This window comes from Clinocottus analis, unplaced genomic scaffold, assembly GCF_023055335.1.
Source record: "Clinocottus analis isolate CAN_PGR_092001 unplaced genomic scaffold, fCliAna1.0.p SCAF_20, whole genome shotgun sequence".
NCBI classification, from domain to species: domain Eukaryota; kingdom Metazoa; phylum Chordata; class Actinopteri; order Perciformes; family Cottidae; genus Clinocottus; species Clinocottus analis.
The window spans coordinates 8,186,855-8,203,687 of NW_027175932.1; the positions used below are offsets into that span (position 1 = coordinate 8,186,855).

General features: G+C 42.3%; 1 protein-coding gene across 4 annotated transcripts in view; it reads right to left on the reverse strand.

Annotated features, from left to right (window-relative positions):
- ccdc146 (coiled-coil domain containing 146) overlaps window positions 1–16,833 on the reverse strand; it is a 41,750-nt gene that overhangs the window by 1,184 nt on the left and 23,733 nt on the right. For 2 of the 4 annotated variants that reach the window (XM_068586621.1, XM_068586623.1), the window contains exons 12-22: window positions 15,641–15,733; window positions 15,061–15,228; window positions 14,281–14,369; window positions 12,819–12,983; window positions 12,530–12,605; window positions 11,695–11,843; window positions 11,307–11,535; window positions 3,128–3,238; window positions 2,827–2,964; window positions 2,127–2,252; window positions 462–584 (exon numbers count right to left, since the gene is read on the reverse strand). In XM_068586621.1, coding sequence (XP_068442722.1) covers window positions 462–584; window positions 2,127–2,252; window positions 2,827–2,964; window positions 3,128–3,238; window positions 11,307–11,535; window positions 11,695–11,843; window positions 12,530–12,605; window positions 12,819–12,983; window positions 14,281–14,369; window positions 15,061–15,228; window positions 15,641–15,733 — 1,467 coding nt within the window. Of the gene's footprint in view, window positions 1–461; window positions 585–2,126; window positions 2,253–2,329; window positions 2,965–3,127; window positions 3,239–11,306; window positions 11,536–11,694; window positions 11,844–12,529; window positions 12,606–12,818; window positions 12,984–14,280; window positions 14,370–15,060; window positions 15,229–15,640; window positions 15,734–16,833 lie in introns of those variants that run through there. The other 2 variants (XM_068586622.1, XM_068586624.1) reach the window with 2 other exon arrangements.

Here is a 16,833-nt window from a genome sequence, read left to right on the forward strand (position 1 = left end):
TTGTGCATTGTGCATGCAGAGCCGTGTGGCATCTTTCTGGGCCGGTGGCTATCAGCTGAAATAAACTGGGTGAAAAAATACAAATCGCTACAACAACAGACCGGCTTTAGACACAACTGATCCCCGTCTGTGTGCCTCTCTTGTGTAGACTGCGTCTAATTCTGTTTGTTTGCTCTTCTTGCCTCGTCTTTGTGCATGTGTGGAAAACAACCCTCCATCCTGTTTAATCTCTGTGTGCGGAGCGTTTCTACTCACTTCTCCATCTGAGCCTGTGCGTGTCCAGGTGTACCGCCGCCCCCATTGTCCCTCAGAATCTTAATCGATTCCTGCTCCACGTCGTGTCTCCGCTCCACTTCTTTTTGCCTTTTGTCATTCTATCTTCTTTTCATGCCCCTCAGTGCTTTAATCAATTCTTGACCAGTGATCTGTGTGTGTGTGTGTTTGTGTTTGTGCATCTTTACCCTCTCTCTCTCTTCTTTGTCCCTCTGTCGCCTCTTCTTGTCTCGGAGCATCCTCCTCCACTCCGCCTCTAACTCATGGCACGGTGGCAGGCCCTGCTCCAGCTGCCTCTGGCACCTGTCCATCTGGGAACACAGGGGCAGAGCGAGAACCGTTCACTTTGTATTCCTATCACTCGGCACTCTCCTGGCTCAATTCGACTCTAACTGCGCCCGAAAACAGATGGTCGCATTACTGTCAGAATTTGGGCAAAGTTATGCCTCTGCATTTTCTACTTCTACTTGTGGCAGCGGTGCGCTGCAGGCATACATCAGCTGCAGGCATACATCAGCTGCAGGGCTTCTTCAGGTTATTAGCACGCGTCTCTTGAAACATTTAGAAGGCATTTTGGGGAATCGTCTCATTTTAGTAGGTTAGAGACAGATAACAGTGAGACTTTCAGAAAATCTAAATGTTTTGCTTGAATGGTGGTATAGCTGAAGGCTCTTTGTCTTAGAGGCAGAATAAATAACATTTTAAAGTTTCAAACATTCAAAGTAGGCCCCTCCTCCCTGGGTTACAGACACCAAAGGTCTTTTTTTCCCCGGCTCTGTGTGTCCCCCATTTCATCCTGGATGCGTGTTTACAATCTGGCACCTGATTACTACTACTATTGTTTTTGAGGTTGACTTTCAGAAACACAATAAATGATGGAGCGGTGCAAAACAAAGGTGTATAACTAACAATTGTCTACAAGCCAGGAGAGATGCAAGGCAGCTAGATTATTGTAACTTAAGCCTTAAGCCTCGTCCTTCAATCACAATCGCATTGAACTGAACATCAGAATAATGTTTCACACCTACTTGTCTCATTTGATAAGCAAAGATGAATCAGAGGCGGACTTACTGTTATTTTCACCACGTGTCGGAGCAGAAAGCTAGGTAGCAGCTAAATTGAACGTGGACAACATTGGAACTTTTCTTGGTTGCTATGGATGTGGAATTTGGCTGCTGGTGCCAGTTTTTTTTTGTATGTGTATAATATATACATTTCTGGTCTTTTTTGTTTTGTAATTTTCTTTGGCGATTTTTAGCAATATTTAAGTCATTTTTATTTTTTACAAAGACTCGAATATTCTGTCCTCCATAAGCTGCAAAAACCACTGGCAGTCAGATGTGAGCTTTGAGCCTCCACACAAATAAGCATATGCTAGCTTCACTCGGGTTCAGGTGGTTAAATGTGCAAGACTACTAATCCTCACCACTAACATCGTTATATGAAGACAATGGTCAGAGGCGCAGGGGAAGACTGCTGTTAGTTGCTCGTCCTTTAACAAGCAGCGTTCTTTCACAATGTCCTGTTGAAGTAGAAAGCCTGACTGTCAGAAGTAATTTGTTCTTGCATGGTGTCTTGTACCCCTTGGAGTTTTCTGAATGAAAATTATGAATTCATATTATTTTGTCTCAGTTTGCCTCACGATTTGTTTTACTGTGAAAATAAACAAGACAAATAGGTTTCGAGGTGACTGATGGGACACAGCGAGACGTTACTGGTCCTCGATTGCGGTCAGTGGACAGAGACAGGAACAATAAGAAAGACAGTGGGAGACTGAGGGGTGAATGTGCCTCCAGGATCCCACTGGTGCTGGTGCCGGGTTTGAGCTGTGAGCGGCTGGGACCATATCTGACCTGGAGCTCTCTCTCTTTGATCTCTTGTTGGAGAGACAAAGCAACAGCTTGCTTCATGGAGAGTTCTGCAGAGACGGCCATCATGCGGTGGTTGGTGTCCATTATGTGAGTTCGGAGCTCATTTAACTGCAGGCAGACAACACAAACACACAGATTAGCTGAATCGTACACGGATTCAACCTGCATTCAGACTCAGGGTTATGAATTGATACACACAAGATAAAAGTTATAAAGTTAATTGTTCGAAATATTGGATGTGATTTTGATCTGTCTTGACGCCAAATGATGATGCAGTACATTACAATGCCAAATTAATCTTCATTCACGCCATTATTGCATTTCCCAAGTTAGTACAACCTTATTGAACCTTGTTCTCGAGGCTATTTATATGACTGTACACAGACAGCCAATGAGAGAGAAGGAGAGCTGGAGACGGAGTACAAGGAAACTGGAATACTCTAGTGAACTTCTCAATGCCCACTCTGCATGCTCCTCACATGGACCGCTCAAGCTCCTCAAACATTCTGCAAGTGTGTTCGTGAGAGAGACACAGAGGGAGCCAAGACAACTGACGAAACAGGTGAATGATATAACAAGTGTCCGTGCATGTGTGTGTTAATCTGCGCGTTTCTGTGTGCTTCTGTCTGCGTGCACATGGGCTAAGCCTCTTGTCCGTGTGAAAGTGGATCTTGCCGTCGACCTTCTTAGCCAGCGTGAGTCTGTCCTGATGGCAGTTCTCCGCCTGCTCGCTGAGTGGCTTCGAGAGCCGTGTCACCTGGTCCACGAGGAGCTCTTTTTCCAGCCACTGCCTCTCCCTCTCTGCTAGATTCACCTCCAGCTAAATGCATAGGGAAGCCATGATTATGGCCTTTGTTCAGAAAATGTGTCTTATCATAAACATTTTTTAAAATACATGACAGTGCAAGACTATAATTCTTTAAAAAATGAATGCTCCTCTGCAATATGTGCACACACATCAAACACCTTGTAATGTTGTTTACCTGCTCGATCTTCTTGACCAGGTCTACAGTTGACAGGTCTTTGCCTTTTAGTTCTTTGTAATCAACAGTTCGGGTCACACCTTCAAGTGTCTTGTCCCTGGCTTCTGACAACTGGGAGACAAAGAGAGAATTAGGAGACAAAAAACTAGACGATAAGTTGTCACTGTGTAAGTAACGCTCAATGCATAATATAGATCTGTACTATCGGCAAAGCTGTCGTCGTCATGTCACTGTCATTGCGTTCTTGTAATGAAAATAATACAGTAATTTCCCACAAGAGCACGCTTCCTCACAAATGAGTCAGTAAACAACGTGAAAAGCATCAAATTGAGAGTCAGTCAGCGACTGTCTGTGTTTTAAGTGCCTTGTTCTCCAGGCGTTTAAGATCCTTTTGCACTGGGGATTCAATAAAATGTGGAAGACTTTTTCTCAACTAAATGAAATGCCTATATGGGAGCTACTTCTGAGTAGTTGACAAGTCACTGGCGAAGTGTGATAAAAGAAAACCAAAATCTATAACGGCATCGGATCCCTCTGAGGAACTGTTTAAAACTTTTAAATATTCCGACATCCCTTAAGACAGCATAAATAGATGGGGAGTTAAGGATACACAAGCGAATAAAAAACAAGATGAGTTAAAACAGCGTTGAAAGACAACTGGCAGGTAGGAAGACAAGAGATGACATTAAAAAGTGACGTGAGGGGACAGTGACAGCATTTTAGATTCAAGCAGTGAGCCAACATACTCTGAAACAGCTGCAACTAGTGAGTGAGGGGTGGAGGGTGTGAAATATAGTGCCGACATGATTTATTGATTGAAAGTTAAGATGAATGACAGACAATGAACTTTTAATACATTAATTAAAAGATATCCCGTGGAGTTTTTGATCCCTCGTAGCGCTGTGGAAAAATCTTTTGATGAATATGAATCTGGAAGAACAGTTTGCACAACCGTATGTTGTGTGTCCATGCTTTGTTAAAACACAAAAGAACCCAGAGTTATAATACTAGTGGCGGACCCAAAGTTTTGAAAGATACTGAATATGTCAGACTGAATTTTGGGAAAATGTGGGTAAAATGCATAAGACTTCGAGACAAAAAAGGCATTTACAGTTCATGTAGCAAGAGTAGGGAAAATGAAGGTTCATTGAATAAACTGCTTGCTTTGACCAATTGTCCAAAACAGAGTTTTAATAATCTGTTCGGAGGATGTATGGACATGCTGCACCTAGTCAGTCTGATTCATGCAGAGCATTTGGTTCTAATATTTACTATTTAACATAGATTATAGAGACACAGACTAATACGTGGCCTCCTGACCTTTGCACAAACTGCAGAAGGAAATGATTAACAATTATGAAGTAGCTGCAGTATCTCAACAGAGAAGTTAAAGCACATACCCAGTGGCCCCATTACAGCAAAATAAAGCTTGTCTATATATAAAAACATATGCAGCCGAGATGATCAAGGAAAGATGACAGGGACCATAAAAAGGACGTCAGCAGAAAATAGAAAGACGGAAGAAAAAAAGAAAAAAAAACAGATCAGAGAGAAAGAAGACATGAGAAAATATGAATAGTAGCCTGGAGAGAAAGAGCCAAATATAAGTGAGTAGGAGAAGAAGTGAGTGGACAGGCAGCAGAGAGTAAAGTGAGGAGACGAGGAGCAAACAGCGTGTGGAAATATGTTGGACGCGGGGGGGCCGACCTGCCTTGACCTGGCTTATGAAACAGCATCTTCTCTCCACTCAACCATGCGGCGTGTGTACGTGCATGCTCCTGCATGTCTACGTGCGTTCATCCAATGTGAGAAATGATGTGTAAGACTTGAAAGACGGCGTGGAACAAAGTGATGATTCCCATTCTCCCTCTCTTCATGGAAGAGATTAATGAAGCCCCTGGAAGCAGACAGTGAGTCTGATTAAAACAGACTCCAGCGTTCGGCGCTCCCTCAATGTCATATGACCCACGTTTTAATTTATTAGGATGACTGTCATGTGATTAACTGAGGTGTTTGTCAGGCGAAAGCTACGGATGCTCTGAGAGGCGAGACGGCATCGGCAGTACGCATCAGAGAGGCAAAGATGAGAGTGGAGCAGATGTACTTGGAGACTGATAACAGGCTGACAGAGAGAGGAAGATAAAGTGAAGAAGAGCAAAGAAAGACAGCATGAAGTCCAGAGTGACGAAAGAAGGGAGAGATCGAATGTGAAAGGAGACAAGGAAGACGCAATCAGAGGGAGACAACAGATGCAGAGAAACAGGAATTGGGGCTGACCAGCAGGGACCAGGGTTATCTGCACTTTTCACAGAGAATATGACTTTGACATCAAAACCGTGTCCCCGGTGCAAGGAGTCATGCATGATTTAAACTAAACGATCATAGTAAGACAGCATACTGCATTTTTTATTCCTCACACTTTTTGTGTCAGGAAATATATAATCATGCAGCATTGGAGTATTTTGCGTAACTTTTCCATTTATTAACAGAGACAAAAAGGGCCTAAAAGGCGGATGCGATCGTTTTCTATTTCACAAAGTTGAAGTGCTGGATTTAAGGTGATATTAAAAACTATTTCTAGTGTCTATCCACAGATATTTCCTCATTCAAATTACCAGTACTAAAAATGCATTCTCTCTGAATAGTAACTTCCAGTTCTTCTTTTGGTATTTACAACAAGCAACATGTAAATCTTTAGTGTTTGTGTTGACTCGTGAACATTCAGTGGAATTTTTTTCCGCTGAATTTGAGAAGTTTTCATTCATTTCCAAGCTTTAAATTCAGATGAACTTTTCAGGCTACATGAGAATCCGCAACACCCATCTGCGTGTGCCCAGTCCTCACTTTTTAGTCTGACTGATCTGTGTCCCAATATCATTCGTAAGCACTTGGAGCCCGCTAAACACTCCATGATGGATGGGACACAGCGCGTCCCTGTCACTCTCCTTCTCCTCTCTTCAATCTCTTTTCCTCTCCGTGTTATGCCCTCGCTCTTAACATTTTAATACCCGTCCTCCTCCCTCTGTTCGTTTGCGCTGATGTTTGTCTTTCTTCTGTACTCATCTGTCTCTGTGTCAGTGCCTCTGTTCTGCCTCCCTGCCTCTCTGTTTTCTTCATCTGACTGTCACAAATAATTGCTGCTTCCTCGGCTCATGAATGTTGTAAAGCATTTTACGTGCGTGCGACAGCATCCACGCAGAATGCAATTTGCATATGATTTACATAATTTCCACTCAGTTAGTGGTTTAGCATGATGGCTTAAAAATCCACATAATTGATGGCAGACTGCATGCTTAACAGTATAATAATAACGATAAATAATAACCTTGTTTACATACCACTTCTGAGAAATTAGGTTACAAAGTTCCTTACAATTAAAAGAGATGGATCAGTAAAGCAGAAAGGTTGGTAAAGTAAAGCATAATAAGGTTATAAAAGGTTAATTGGCAGAACATGTGAGCAGAGGCGCTGAACTGAAGCTTTCATAATCCCCGAAAATGAGAAATAAATTATAATCAATTTGAAAATGTGCATCTTAACGTGGCGTCTACATTAATATTTGACAGCAGGTCACATGATATCAGAAACAGACGTAATATTAGTGAACCGGTAATGTCAAACGGAAGTAATGTTGCTCTGGAGGACAACCAAGTCAGCTGTTGTTTTCCCTCTGAGCCGGAGTACAAAATGCAGCGGGGCGGATTCTGAGAGCTTTGTGGTGGGAGAAAACAAACACACAAAAAGAAAAATAGATATCAAAAAGTTGAGTTGAAAATGATCTTGTGGTAAAGACTTGGGAGCAGGATACTTTGCCTGAATTCCTCAGGCAAATCACTGCACATTGTCTTAAAGCCCTCTGACAACAAAAGCCCTGACTTTCACTTTCTCACTGGGAAGCAGGAATAGTTATCAGGTATAGGTTCCTGTAGGCAGAGGACCTCAGGCTACACAGGCCCATAAGACATCAAGAGAAAGATAACTAGGCGTAACACCCTCCTATGTATTCTGTGTGCATCTTCCAAGAGTTTCCTGATTGTTTATTCACTTCACCTGTTCTCCTTCCAGACTCCTCCCCCCTCCTGTGATTGTAAAGCCCCGCCCTAATTGGTTCCATCTGTGCCTCTTGCCTGCCTTCCCCTGTGTCTTTCTCTTGTCTGTTGCGAGATTGTCTCCTTCTAGCAGTAGAGTTAAGTGTTTGTTTCCCGTACCAGTCTTTTCCCTTGTTTTGTAACTTTGATTGGTAAAATACTTTTAGATTTTTGCCTCACTATCACTCCTGTTGTTTCCTCTGCCCCACCGCACACAGTCGTGACACTAGAGACCAGACTGCATGACCTTAAATAATTGCATATGATTTGGAGTTATAGTCCCAACATTGGGCATTAACAACCAAAACGTACAATGTGGGGAATAAAAAGAACATTTTCTTTTTTAATGTCTGAAAAGCCAGTGCAACAATTCCATCTCCCGCGAGAGTCTTGAGCAGAGCTAATTTACTGTTGGTCCAACCAAAATATATGTTGCCGATGGACTACTCTCATGACAAACATTTGGGATGCATCCCAACTCGTCTGAAGACACGGCCGAGTGCGCTCGAGGGTATTCGGGCAGCGGCATGAAGACAAGCCAGATCGAAGTGAGTTACTGATACACTTTGAAGTGTTGTAGAGTGGAGTTTCATAAAAGCACTCAACGAGAACAACAGTCAAGAAACAATATTATCAGCCTTTTCATTTCGCCGCCTGTCTTTTCTGCTTTCCCTCCACCCGTCTCTCTTAAGTCTCTCGCATACAACACAGCCATCTATCAAGATTTGATTCACGGTGGGTTTCCCCATGGTAATGAGTTCAAGATAGGTTATACAAAGATTTAAGAGAGGGACAGACACACAGCATGACTCACTCCCGTAGGAACAGAGCAGCATGACATGAACCTCGCCCCATTATAAATCCTACTCCATTACTGACTGTGTGTGTGTGCGTGCGCTATGAATACCTCTCTGTTGGTGGAATTATGTTTGCGTGTGACTTTGTGGAACAGACGTATAGCTATAGTCATTAGAGCGCTGTCGAAAAATGTCCAGGTGCTGCGAGGGTATCGTCACAATTTCCCAAACACTGCACCGACCTCAGCGTGTGCGCCCAGGCGTGTGCACCTGTATGCGGGTTCTGGATGTCGACGTGCCGGGCGACTCATAAACAAGCAATCAATTCAGAATCCAACACCAACCTCTGTTTACTTTGCGGCAATTAAAATTCCTCAGAGCAAATGAAAGCCTCAGAGTATATTGAACTTCAATAGTGTCACAGATGGCCCGATCTATCTTTGTCAAAATTTCCTATCAAAGGGAGGGGAGGGATGTGGGGGCGGGGGAGGGGGAGTCCGTCTGCAATGAGCAGATAAACTGGTCACAGATGAATACAAATACACAATATATATATAACAAATCGACAGCAAGGCAGTTGCATGGAAATTGAATTCGCATATAGAATGAATTCACAAGGAGGATGAATTGGTTCGGCGAGCTTCCTGCAATGGGAGAAACCCCAATTCTCTTTCTGCACCCAGTGGTAGGTAGACGGCTGCATGAGGGAGAATAGTTATTGCAGAAAATGATTTGCAAAAAGGAGAGGGAGAAATATGGATGGATGATTGGCAGACAGAGGAGCTGTTTCACTAATCAGAGAAGCAACTGTTGATGGAAACGGAGAGTCCTGGGAGTTGTTTGTGTGTTCAAACAAGACGACGAGTCTGCAGCCCTGCGAGAACTATGTTAATAACTCCATTTAAAAGGAAAAGTGTGACATTTTTTTTGGTAAATACTTACCAAAAGCGAGTACGCTTACCATATTAGTTTAGTGTGCTAGCATGCTAACATTCGCTAATTAGGGTTAGGGTCAACCGGAGATGTCTGGGTCAATATTTGTTGAGACATTTCACTCAAAACCACTGATGACAAACCTCATGGTGGCGCTAGAGGTGAAGTCAGGGATGATCAAAGTTAGTAGGGTTTATCCTCTGGGGATCATAGATATCTGAGTAAATGTCTGTGGCAATCTATCCAATAGCTCATGAGAAATCTCTGTCAGGACCACAGTGGAAGAGGGACAGAAAGAAGAAATGTTCTGTATTTACAGCCAAATGCAAGGTCGGTCAGCAGTCGGGAAAAGAATATGTGAAAAGGGGAAGGGAGGTTAGGGACTTTCTGGTGAAATAAATAGTTTCTAGCAATGAAACAAAAACCAAGAGGATCCCTCAAGGGACCAATAACGGAAGGCTGGTCGGGCAAATGTGAGGAGGGAAAGAGTTATGAAACTAACAATGAGTGAAAGGATGTCACTGACGAGGCTCGTTGTAGCAAAACGATAAACAGCAGAAGGAGCAAACAGATGGAGAAAAGGGAAAAGCTGCACATGGTGAGGTCTGTTCCAACACTGCCTTCATCCAAAAGAGCACAAGACTTAGAGCAAAGCAGTCTTGTCCAGCAGCAAGTCAAAAACAGTCACTCTGATCCAAAGCAGCAACACACCCAATCCCTTACGCCAGGGAAACTGAGCGTGTGTGTGTGTGTGTGTGTGTGTGTCTGTGTGTGTGTGTGTGTGTGTATGTATGTGTGTGTGCCTCTCTCCTTCTGTCACTCTTGATTTTGCAAAGTCGCTTGTGTTTTTTTTTTAATGTTATTTATTCATGTGTGTCTTAGTCTGTGTCTGTAAAGTTTTTCCTCTGAGAAAAAAACAAACTACAATCTTCCAAATTGTGCTTTTCTTACAATGTGATGGAGGGTTTGTGCGCGCTCGCAGTTTTGTGAGGAGTCCGAGAGTAAGTCAAATTCATCTGGAATATGGTCAACAGAAATACTTTTGCTGGTAAACAATGTAAGCAAATTAGATTAAGAACATCGAGTCTGTTCATTATATGAAAAAGGAAGCCTTCCATCACAATATATTTACAAGTGCAATTCCAAGTCTCATTACGAGGACACGCTCAGAAAGTATTTCAAAAACAGAGATCTGCTCATTAGCGGATCTCTAAGGTATTCTTCTGGTGTCTGCATGTATTGAATTGTCTTGATGAGTTCGTACTTAGCTGTTCTTTTTGGAGTTCCCGTAACTTGACAAAGATACACACACAGTTAAACACCAGTCTGCAAGACCCGAGACACATACAACTCTCTTCCACACACAATCATCTTCTTGCTAAGATCCTATGAGGCCTCCCACGGACATCACATAAATGTCTAACAGTGTTGTTTTTTACAAGGTGAAAGACACGCACGCACACACGCACCTGCATGCGCACACACACACACACAGCTGCACAATGGCCTGTACAGAATTTGCTAGAAGATTCCAGAGAAATACTTGCAGACACACAATCTGTCTCTTCAGTACTTTGATCATCTGATCACACCAGGAGGAACTAATTGCTTCACTGCTTCCAAATAGGATTTTGAATCCACTGAGGCCGCATCATGATGTAGTCAAGCTGTGATTGGGCACCGGGGAAATGTGGACGGCCGAATACTGAACGGCAAAATCTGCACAGATACACGGATATATGAGTGAATGCACTTAAGATGAGATGTAGGGGCCTTGTGGGAAAATATGAACACAATATTGCTCATGCAATACAATGAAATACCTTGTCGGACAACTTCACTTTCGTAACAAAGAAGGAGCACAAACTGTTGAGTACCACTGAGCACCTTTGCTGTAACAAAAGTAACTACACAGCAAGCTCTTTGCACAGCGGATAATAGTTCAACTAAAATGTTTAAAAACACATACAAATGTTTTCATTTCTTGTTGGCAAGGACTGAGAGAAGAAGCAGACAAAGGAGAAGTAGGCGTTGGGAGACTGTCACTGGGACACTGTCGTCACTGTTCGCACAACAGAAATTATATTAAGGAATGATTTCTAAGGAACATGTCTATTGCTCATCCTCTGCAATTTACACACACACAGAACCACACACACACACACCTTTCCGCCCACAACTTTTCCAAGTAATTAGTTTGCCGTTCTGAAAGTTTAGTGGATTCAATTTTTTTTCTCGATGTTCTATCAGTATGGAAACTGCCGGCTTGATTTAGTTTTGGTTGTGCATCTGTTAATATCTGTTGATGGCTGTGTATGAATGCGTGGGTTTTATGTTAGTATGCGCGCATACTTTCCCCACCTCTATCTGCAGAGTGGTGATCTCTCCCTCCAGCCGTTTCTTGAGGGGCACCTCCTTCTTCTTCAGGTCGGTCTGTCTCCTCTCCTCCTTAATCTCTAACTGTAAGTCTCTCATTTCCTTTTCCAGGGTCTCCAGTGTCATGTTCGCCTTACTAATGGCGGCCTCCTGGACGCTTAACTTTTCATAGTAGTTGAATAAAACCTCGTCGTGCTCCAGGAGATGAATGCCACTGTAGGCGACACACACACACACACACACACACACACACACACACACACACACACACACACACACACAGCAAGGGACATAAACATTATTTGACATATGTAGTTTCGATCCTGTAGTTAAATTCAGGGACATCGTGGAAGCTCACAAATCATGAACATACAGAAAATTGCGGCGCTGTACGGCTGTTTCATGATTCCTGTTTATTTCCAGAAGTGCCTTCTCCTGGAGGTTAATCGTTTGAGCGAGTTTCATCAACTCCAGCTGGTTGTCTTCATACTCCTGACTGACCTGACGGTGCTTCCAGGCAAGCTAAAAGATGGAAAATAAATGAATAAATAAAATGTTTATGTTTTTAGAGCCATATTAGGACACTTAGTGTTGATGTGAGATGCTTTTGAATTTCCCTCTGATTGGTTGAACTTGCACTGCACACTTCTGACTCAACCACTGTTATGTCAATACACATGCCAAAAACAAAAAAGCACCACTCAAACATTTGCTGAGCTTCATTGTGGGAAGCAAAAACATTTATTATTCCTTAAAGAAAAATAAGTTCTGAGGCATGTTAACGTCAATAGAAGACTATACATGTTCACAAACTGTTGTAAACTATAAACTCTGCAAGACTAACAATTTAAGACTTGTATAAAACACATGAGATAAATACCAAGCAAACTGGATGTGGCTTTGCCTCCTTAACATTTCTCGAAGGGCTCTTAAATCTTGTTTAAGACCCAAAAGGTTGAGCTCATTCAAAACAACTCAACGACAGCTTTGTCTCTTTCGCTTCGTTTCCCCCTTAGGATGAAGTTATTCTTAATAACATATCAATTAACATAATTAGACTGCAGAAATAATCAAACTACATCACGGCAAAGAACACCCACGATGTGTTTTGACTGGTTTCATCTCTGTGTGTGTTTGTGTGTGTGTGTGTGTGTGTGTGTGTGTGTGTGTGTGTGTGTGTGTGTGTGTGTGTGTGTGCGTGCATGGACCTTGGAGATGTCATTGTGCAGTTTGTCCCTTATTTTGGAGCTATTAGAAATCTTCATATGAGCCTTTGTGAGTGATCTGGAATGGACACACACAAAGAAAAATATCAGAAATAGTACACACAATGAAAAGGATGCAGATACTGAAGATTACCAGCAAAGAAAAGTGTGGTCTTAACAAACTAAACCGTACAACCTTTACAGACACAGCATTTGTTGCATTGCTTTTATGAGTATATTACTATGGATGCCCTCTTCCTGCATTAGTAGGTAGTATTTCACATGTACACACCGGTCCTTGTTGATGACAATGGAGCGCTGGATCTCGGATTCATTTTCCAGCACTTTGACCTGCTCCATCAGCTCGGTGATCGCCTGGGAGGAGATCTGCTTCAGGTTGACGTACTTGTTCTTCTCCTCCGTGATCATGTTGCACAGCTTGCAGTAATGTACGACTCTAAGGAAGAAAACACTGATTAACAGTGAGCTAATTGTTCATCTGGATTACAATATTAGGCTCTAATCCAGAGCAGGTTTTTGACATTTACCTGCCTCTTATGATAATTGGCATTTACTTAGCCAGCTGTTAAAGACATTGAGTTTATTCTCTTTGTGTAGCATCTTGATATCTACTGGAGGATTTATATAAGATGGAGGATTTATAGCCCCCGCCAAGTTTTCAAAGGTCAACTCAACTGACTCAAGGCAGCAGTGGCTCAGTCCATGAGGACCAGAGGGTCACCGGTTCAACCCCACGAGTGGACTATGGACTGGCAGCTGGAGCGGTGCCAGTTTGCCTCTTGAGCAAAGCACCGACCCACAAACTGCCTGAGCCTTGCTTAGTTGCTGCCCACTGCTCCAAATGCTGGGATGGTTTTAATGCAGAGACTGAATTTCACTACATGGTGCTGTGTACGATTGTGTGTGATAATAAAAAGTTATGGTTATCGCTGCTTATCTGCTTTTATGGACTTTATGTCTAGGCGTGCATCAAATGTGGACAAAAATGTGACTGCCGTAATCATCCTGGTGCCATCTTAATATCACTTAAGTGTTAGAATCTCATCTTAAGTATGGTAAATATAAAAAAGTCACATTCGTGTTCATCACAAATGATCAGTGAATCACATTATGACAGAATTAAAGTCTCACGCAGTATGACATTTCATTAAATTTATCTTTGCCATTCATGTAAGACATGAGAGAGGCAACACCACATTTAATTATCATCCTGCCTTGTTTTTGCTCGACTAGATGCAGTTTGAAGGGCGGATCCATATCAGACTGAAGTCTGCGGTCGTGAACTAATTGAATGTAGAAAGAGTCGGCTGTTGTACTGGGTGGTGCCGAATGCATTAGACTGTTACTGAACACTGAAGGATGACCAATTAGTAAGTTAAGCTTTTCTAGCCTGACAGCATGTGCAGATGTTTGAATTAATTGTGATCCCCGCTGTTGCACAGATCAGAGGAGCCAAACAAATAACCACAAATTCAATTACCAGTCACATCAATATACTCCAGGAATTCAATTTGCTTCCCACACTGATTGTAAACACCATGGAGATAATATGCACGTACAAGTTGACCCTGGATGCAGGAGCACCCTTCCTCATGTAACGCAGATGAGCACCACGTCCTCTACAGAGAACCAAAACACACACTTTCTAGTTGTTCAGCCGCGTTTTGCATTGCAGTCGTTTTGCAGGTCTTTGTGTCTGACATGGACATTAGAGGAGAAAACAACAGTGACACCTGCGCTGCAGCATAGTGCTCAGCTTGTTGTGGTCCATGATGATGAGCTCTTTTTCTCGCAGCTCCTGCTGGATGTGCTGGTTCAGCTGCTGTGGATAGAGTTACACAGGTAAAACCACAGTATCATCACTTCTCTGTGTGTGTATCCGTGTGTGTGTGTGTGTGTGTGTGTGCTCACGAACATCAACCTTTAAATCAGATTTGTGAGTGTACATTTTTCAGTATAGCAGCTCTTTTTTCCGACATATGGAAGACATAAAGAAAAGCACCGAGCTGTCCTGTAAGAGTTTTCTGATTTCTTTGATTCATTTTGGAGCGAGTCATTGCCATTACTTACTGGTCAGGTAGGAGATAAACTCTGGTTACCAGAGATACTGTTTTAGAATAGTAGCCCCTTTTGATTTCGGCTGACAGGAAGAATAGCGTACCAAAAGTGATTTCTGCCAAAAATTGTCCCACTCTTCAATTTCGCAGAACTAAAATTGCCTAGTCCCGCTACCTTTTTCAAATAATTTTGAAATGATCACATTGCAGTGACAGTAATATTGTAAGGGCAGTAGAGGCATTTGCAATCTTTGAAATTGTGTTTTTTTTAAAAATCATTTTTGATCACATTCATTCTTAATATATGAACCTACTTGTAGTTTCCCTTTGATGTGTTTGACACATTTGGGGTGAAATACACATGTTGGTGTCTGCGAGAGCTATTCAAAGGCACTAATGATGAAATTTAAACCTTTTTTTTTTTAAAGTAAAATTGTGTGTGTGTTTGTATTGCACCTCAGCTCGAAGCAGTTCCCGGTGCTTCTGGCCCCTTTCTTCCACTTTGATCTGTGTCAGACATCTGAGGTTATGGAGTTCTTGTCGGAGGCAGTTTGACTCCCTCAGCAGCCCCTGAATCATCCCATACTGCTGCATCTTCTGGCTCTCCTCCTCAGCTACTGAGCGCTGGTTGAGAACACATTTAACATTGTTTTCAGCTGAAAAATCCCGCAATTTCAGTGCAATGGAAGGGTTACTGACAGCAGAATTGGACCGCAAAGTGGACTGAAAGTCCTTTGCAACACGGAAGATTGGTATTGAAACTTTTCTGTTTAAAGTTCGTACATTTCCCAAAAGGGATCGTTAAAGTTTTGCCTAACTGCCTGACATAGAAAAAGATAGAAATGCAATGATCTTTCCTTTTACCTCTGAGATATACAACTGATTAGAAACAACACTTTGCAATCACAGTTTCATCAAAAAAATAAATTAGAGGCTTTATAAAAGTAGATTTGTTCGAGGGCTACAGCAGTAAATTGCATTACATTTTACAGCTGCTGAAAATGATGTGTCCACCCACGCATGCACGTTGTCCCACCTGCTTTTCAAAGCTGACTCTGAGAGCATCCACATCTTTCTGGAGCTCCATCCTCTGCTGAATACTGGTCTCTTGTTTGGAAACAGCATCGAGCTAGAAATTCAAGTCAGAAATGAAAAATCGGTTCAAATTTGTACTTTTTAGCAGAGCGTACATGTGGTGTATGTCAGACCCTGACTCTTACTAAAAAGATACAAACATGTATTATCATTTGCTTCCCTGGTTGGACATTAGTCCATTACATTTTGCATACTGAGAAAGAAAAGACCACGAGGGTCTGGTGCAAAATCATAAAAACTCAAAATCAAATTCCGTCAGTGCATATTTTATCCCACATTAAACATTGATTGCAAAATAATTAATACTATATATCAGAGTTTCTCTAAGGTCTTTCTGATCCAGTGACACTTGACTAATTAAAAATGAATGTCTTTAGGCGTTGGGATTGCCCCTCTGCTGGGTTGCCAGGACTCATGTTGAGTGGTAAGAGCTACACTCTATATTTAAAACGAGTTAGTCCCTCAAAGAGGAAGAAGCAGACTAAATTAGTAGGTTCAAAACTGAGCAGTGCATTTCTGGTATTATCGGGAATTAATTCAATAATAACCTTTCAGAATATTGTAATTTAAGTGGTCGGAGAGAACACTAGATTTCAGCAGATCCTCTTTGCTCTGTTTTCAGGCTTTGGGAGATCTCGTCCTGGACAGGAGATTTGGCCAATCACAAGACCCAGTGAGTGTTAGTATTGGCTGTTACACAAATGGATACACAGTCACATCTCTTCGGTGAAAGCCAATTTCAACAGCAGAAAATCCTGCAGGAAATGTTGCCATTGCAGCACTGGCAACTGCCTACTGTATATTGCAACGCAACTCCACAAAGGACGACATACTTACCAAAAAGAGAGACAATATCTTTTTAACGATGGAGATAAAATGTTGCTCAGAGCTTAGCCGCCCCCGTGGCTAGCCTCACGGCTACATTAGTTAAGTCAGTGACTCAGGGCAAGCATCATTTTCTCTCCCTCTCTAATAGTTTAGCCTTCCGCATGAGGTCTTTTCTTTTCATCTCTAAACGCTTCGCTGGTATCACAGCATGTCCTGTCAGAAGGTTATTTATTATTATTTTACAACCATATCAGTTCTCATGCGGTGTAAAGCTTAGACCACAACCTCGTGGAAATATCACAGCCA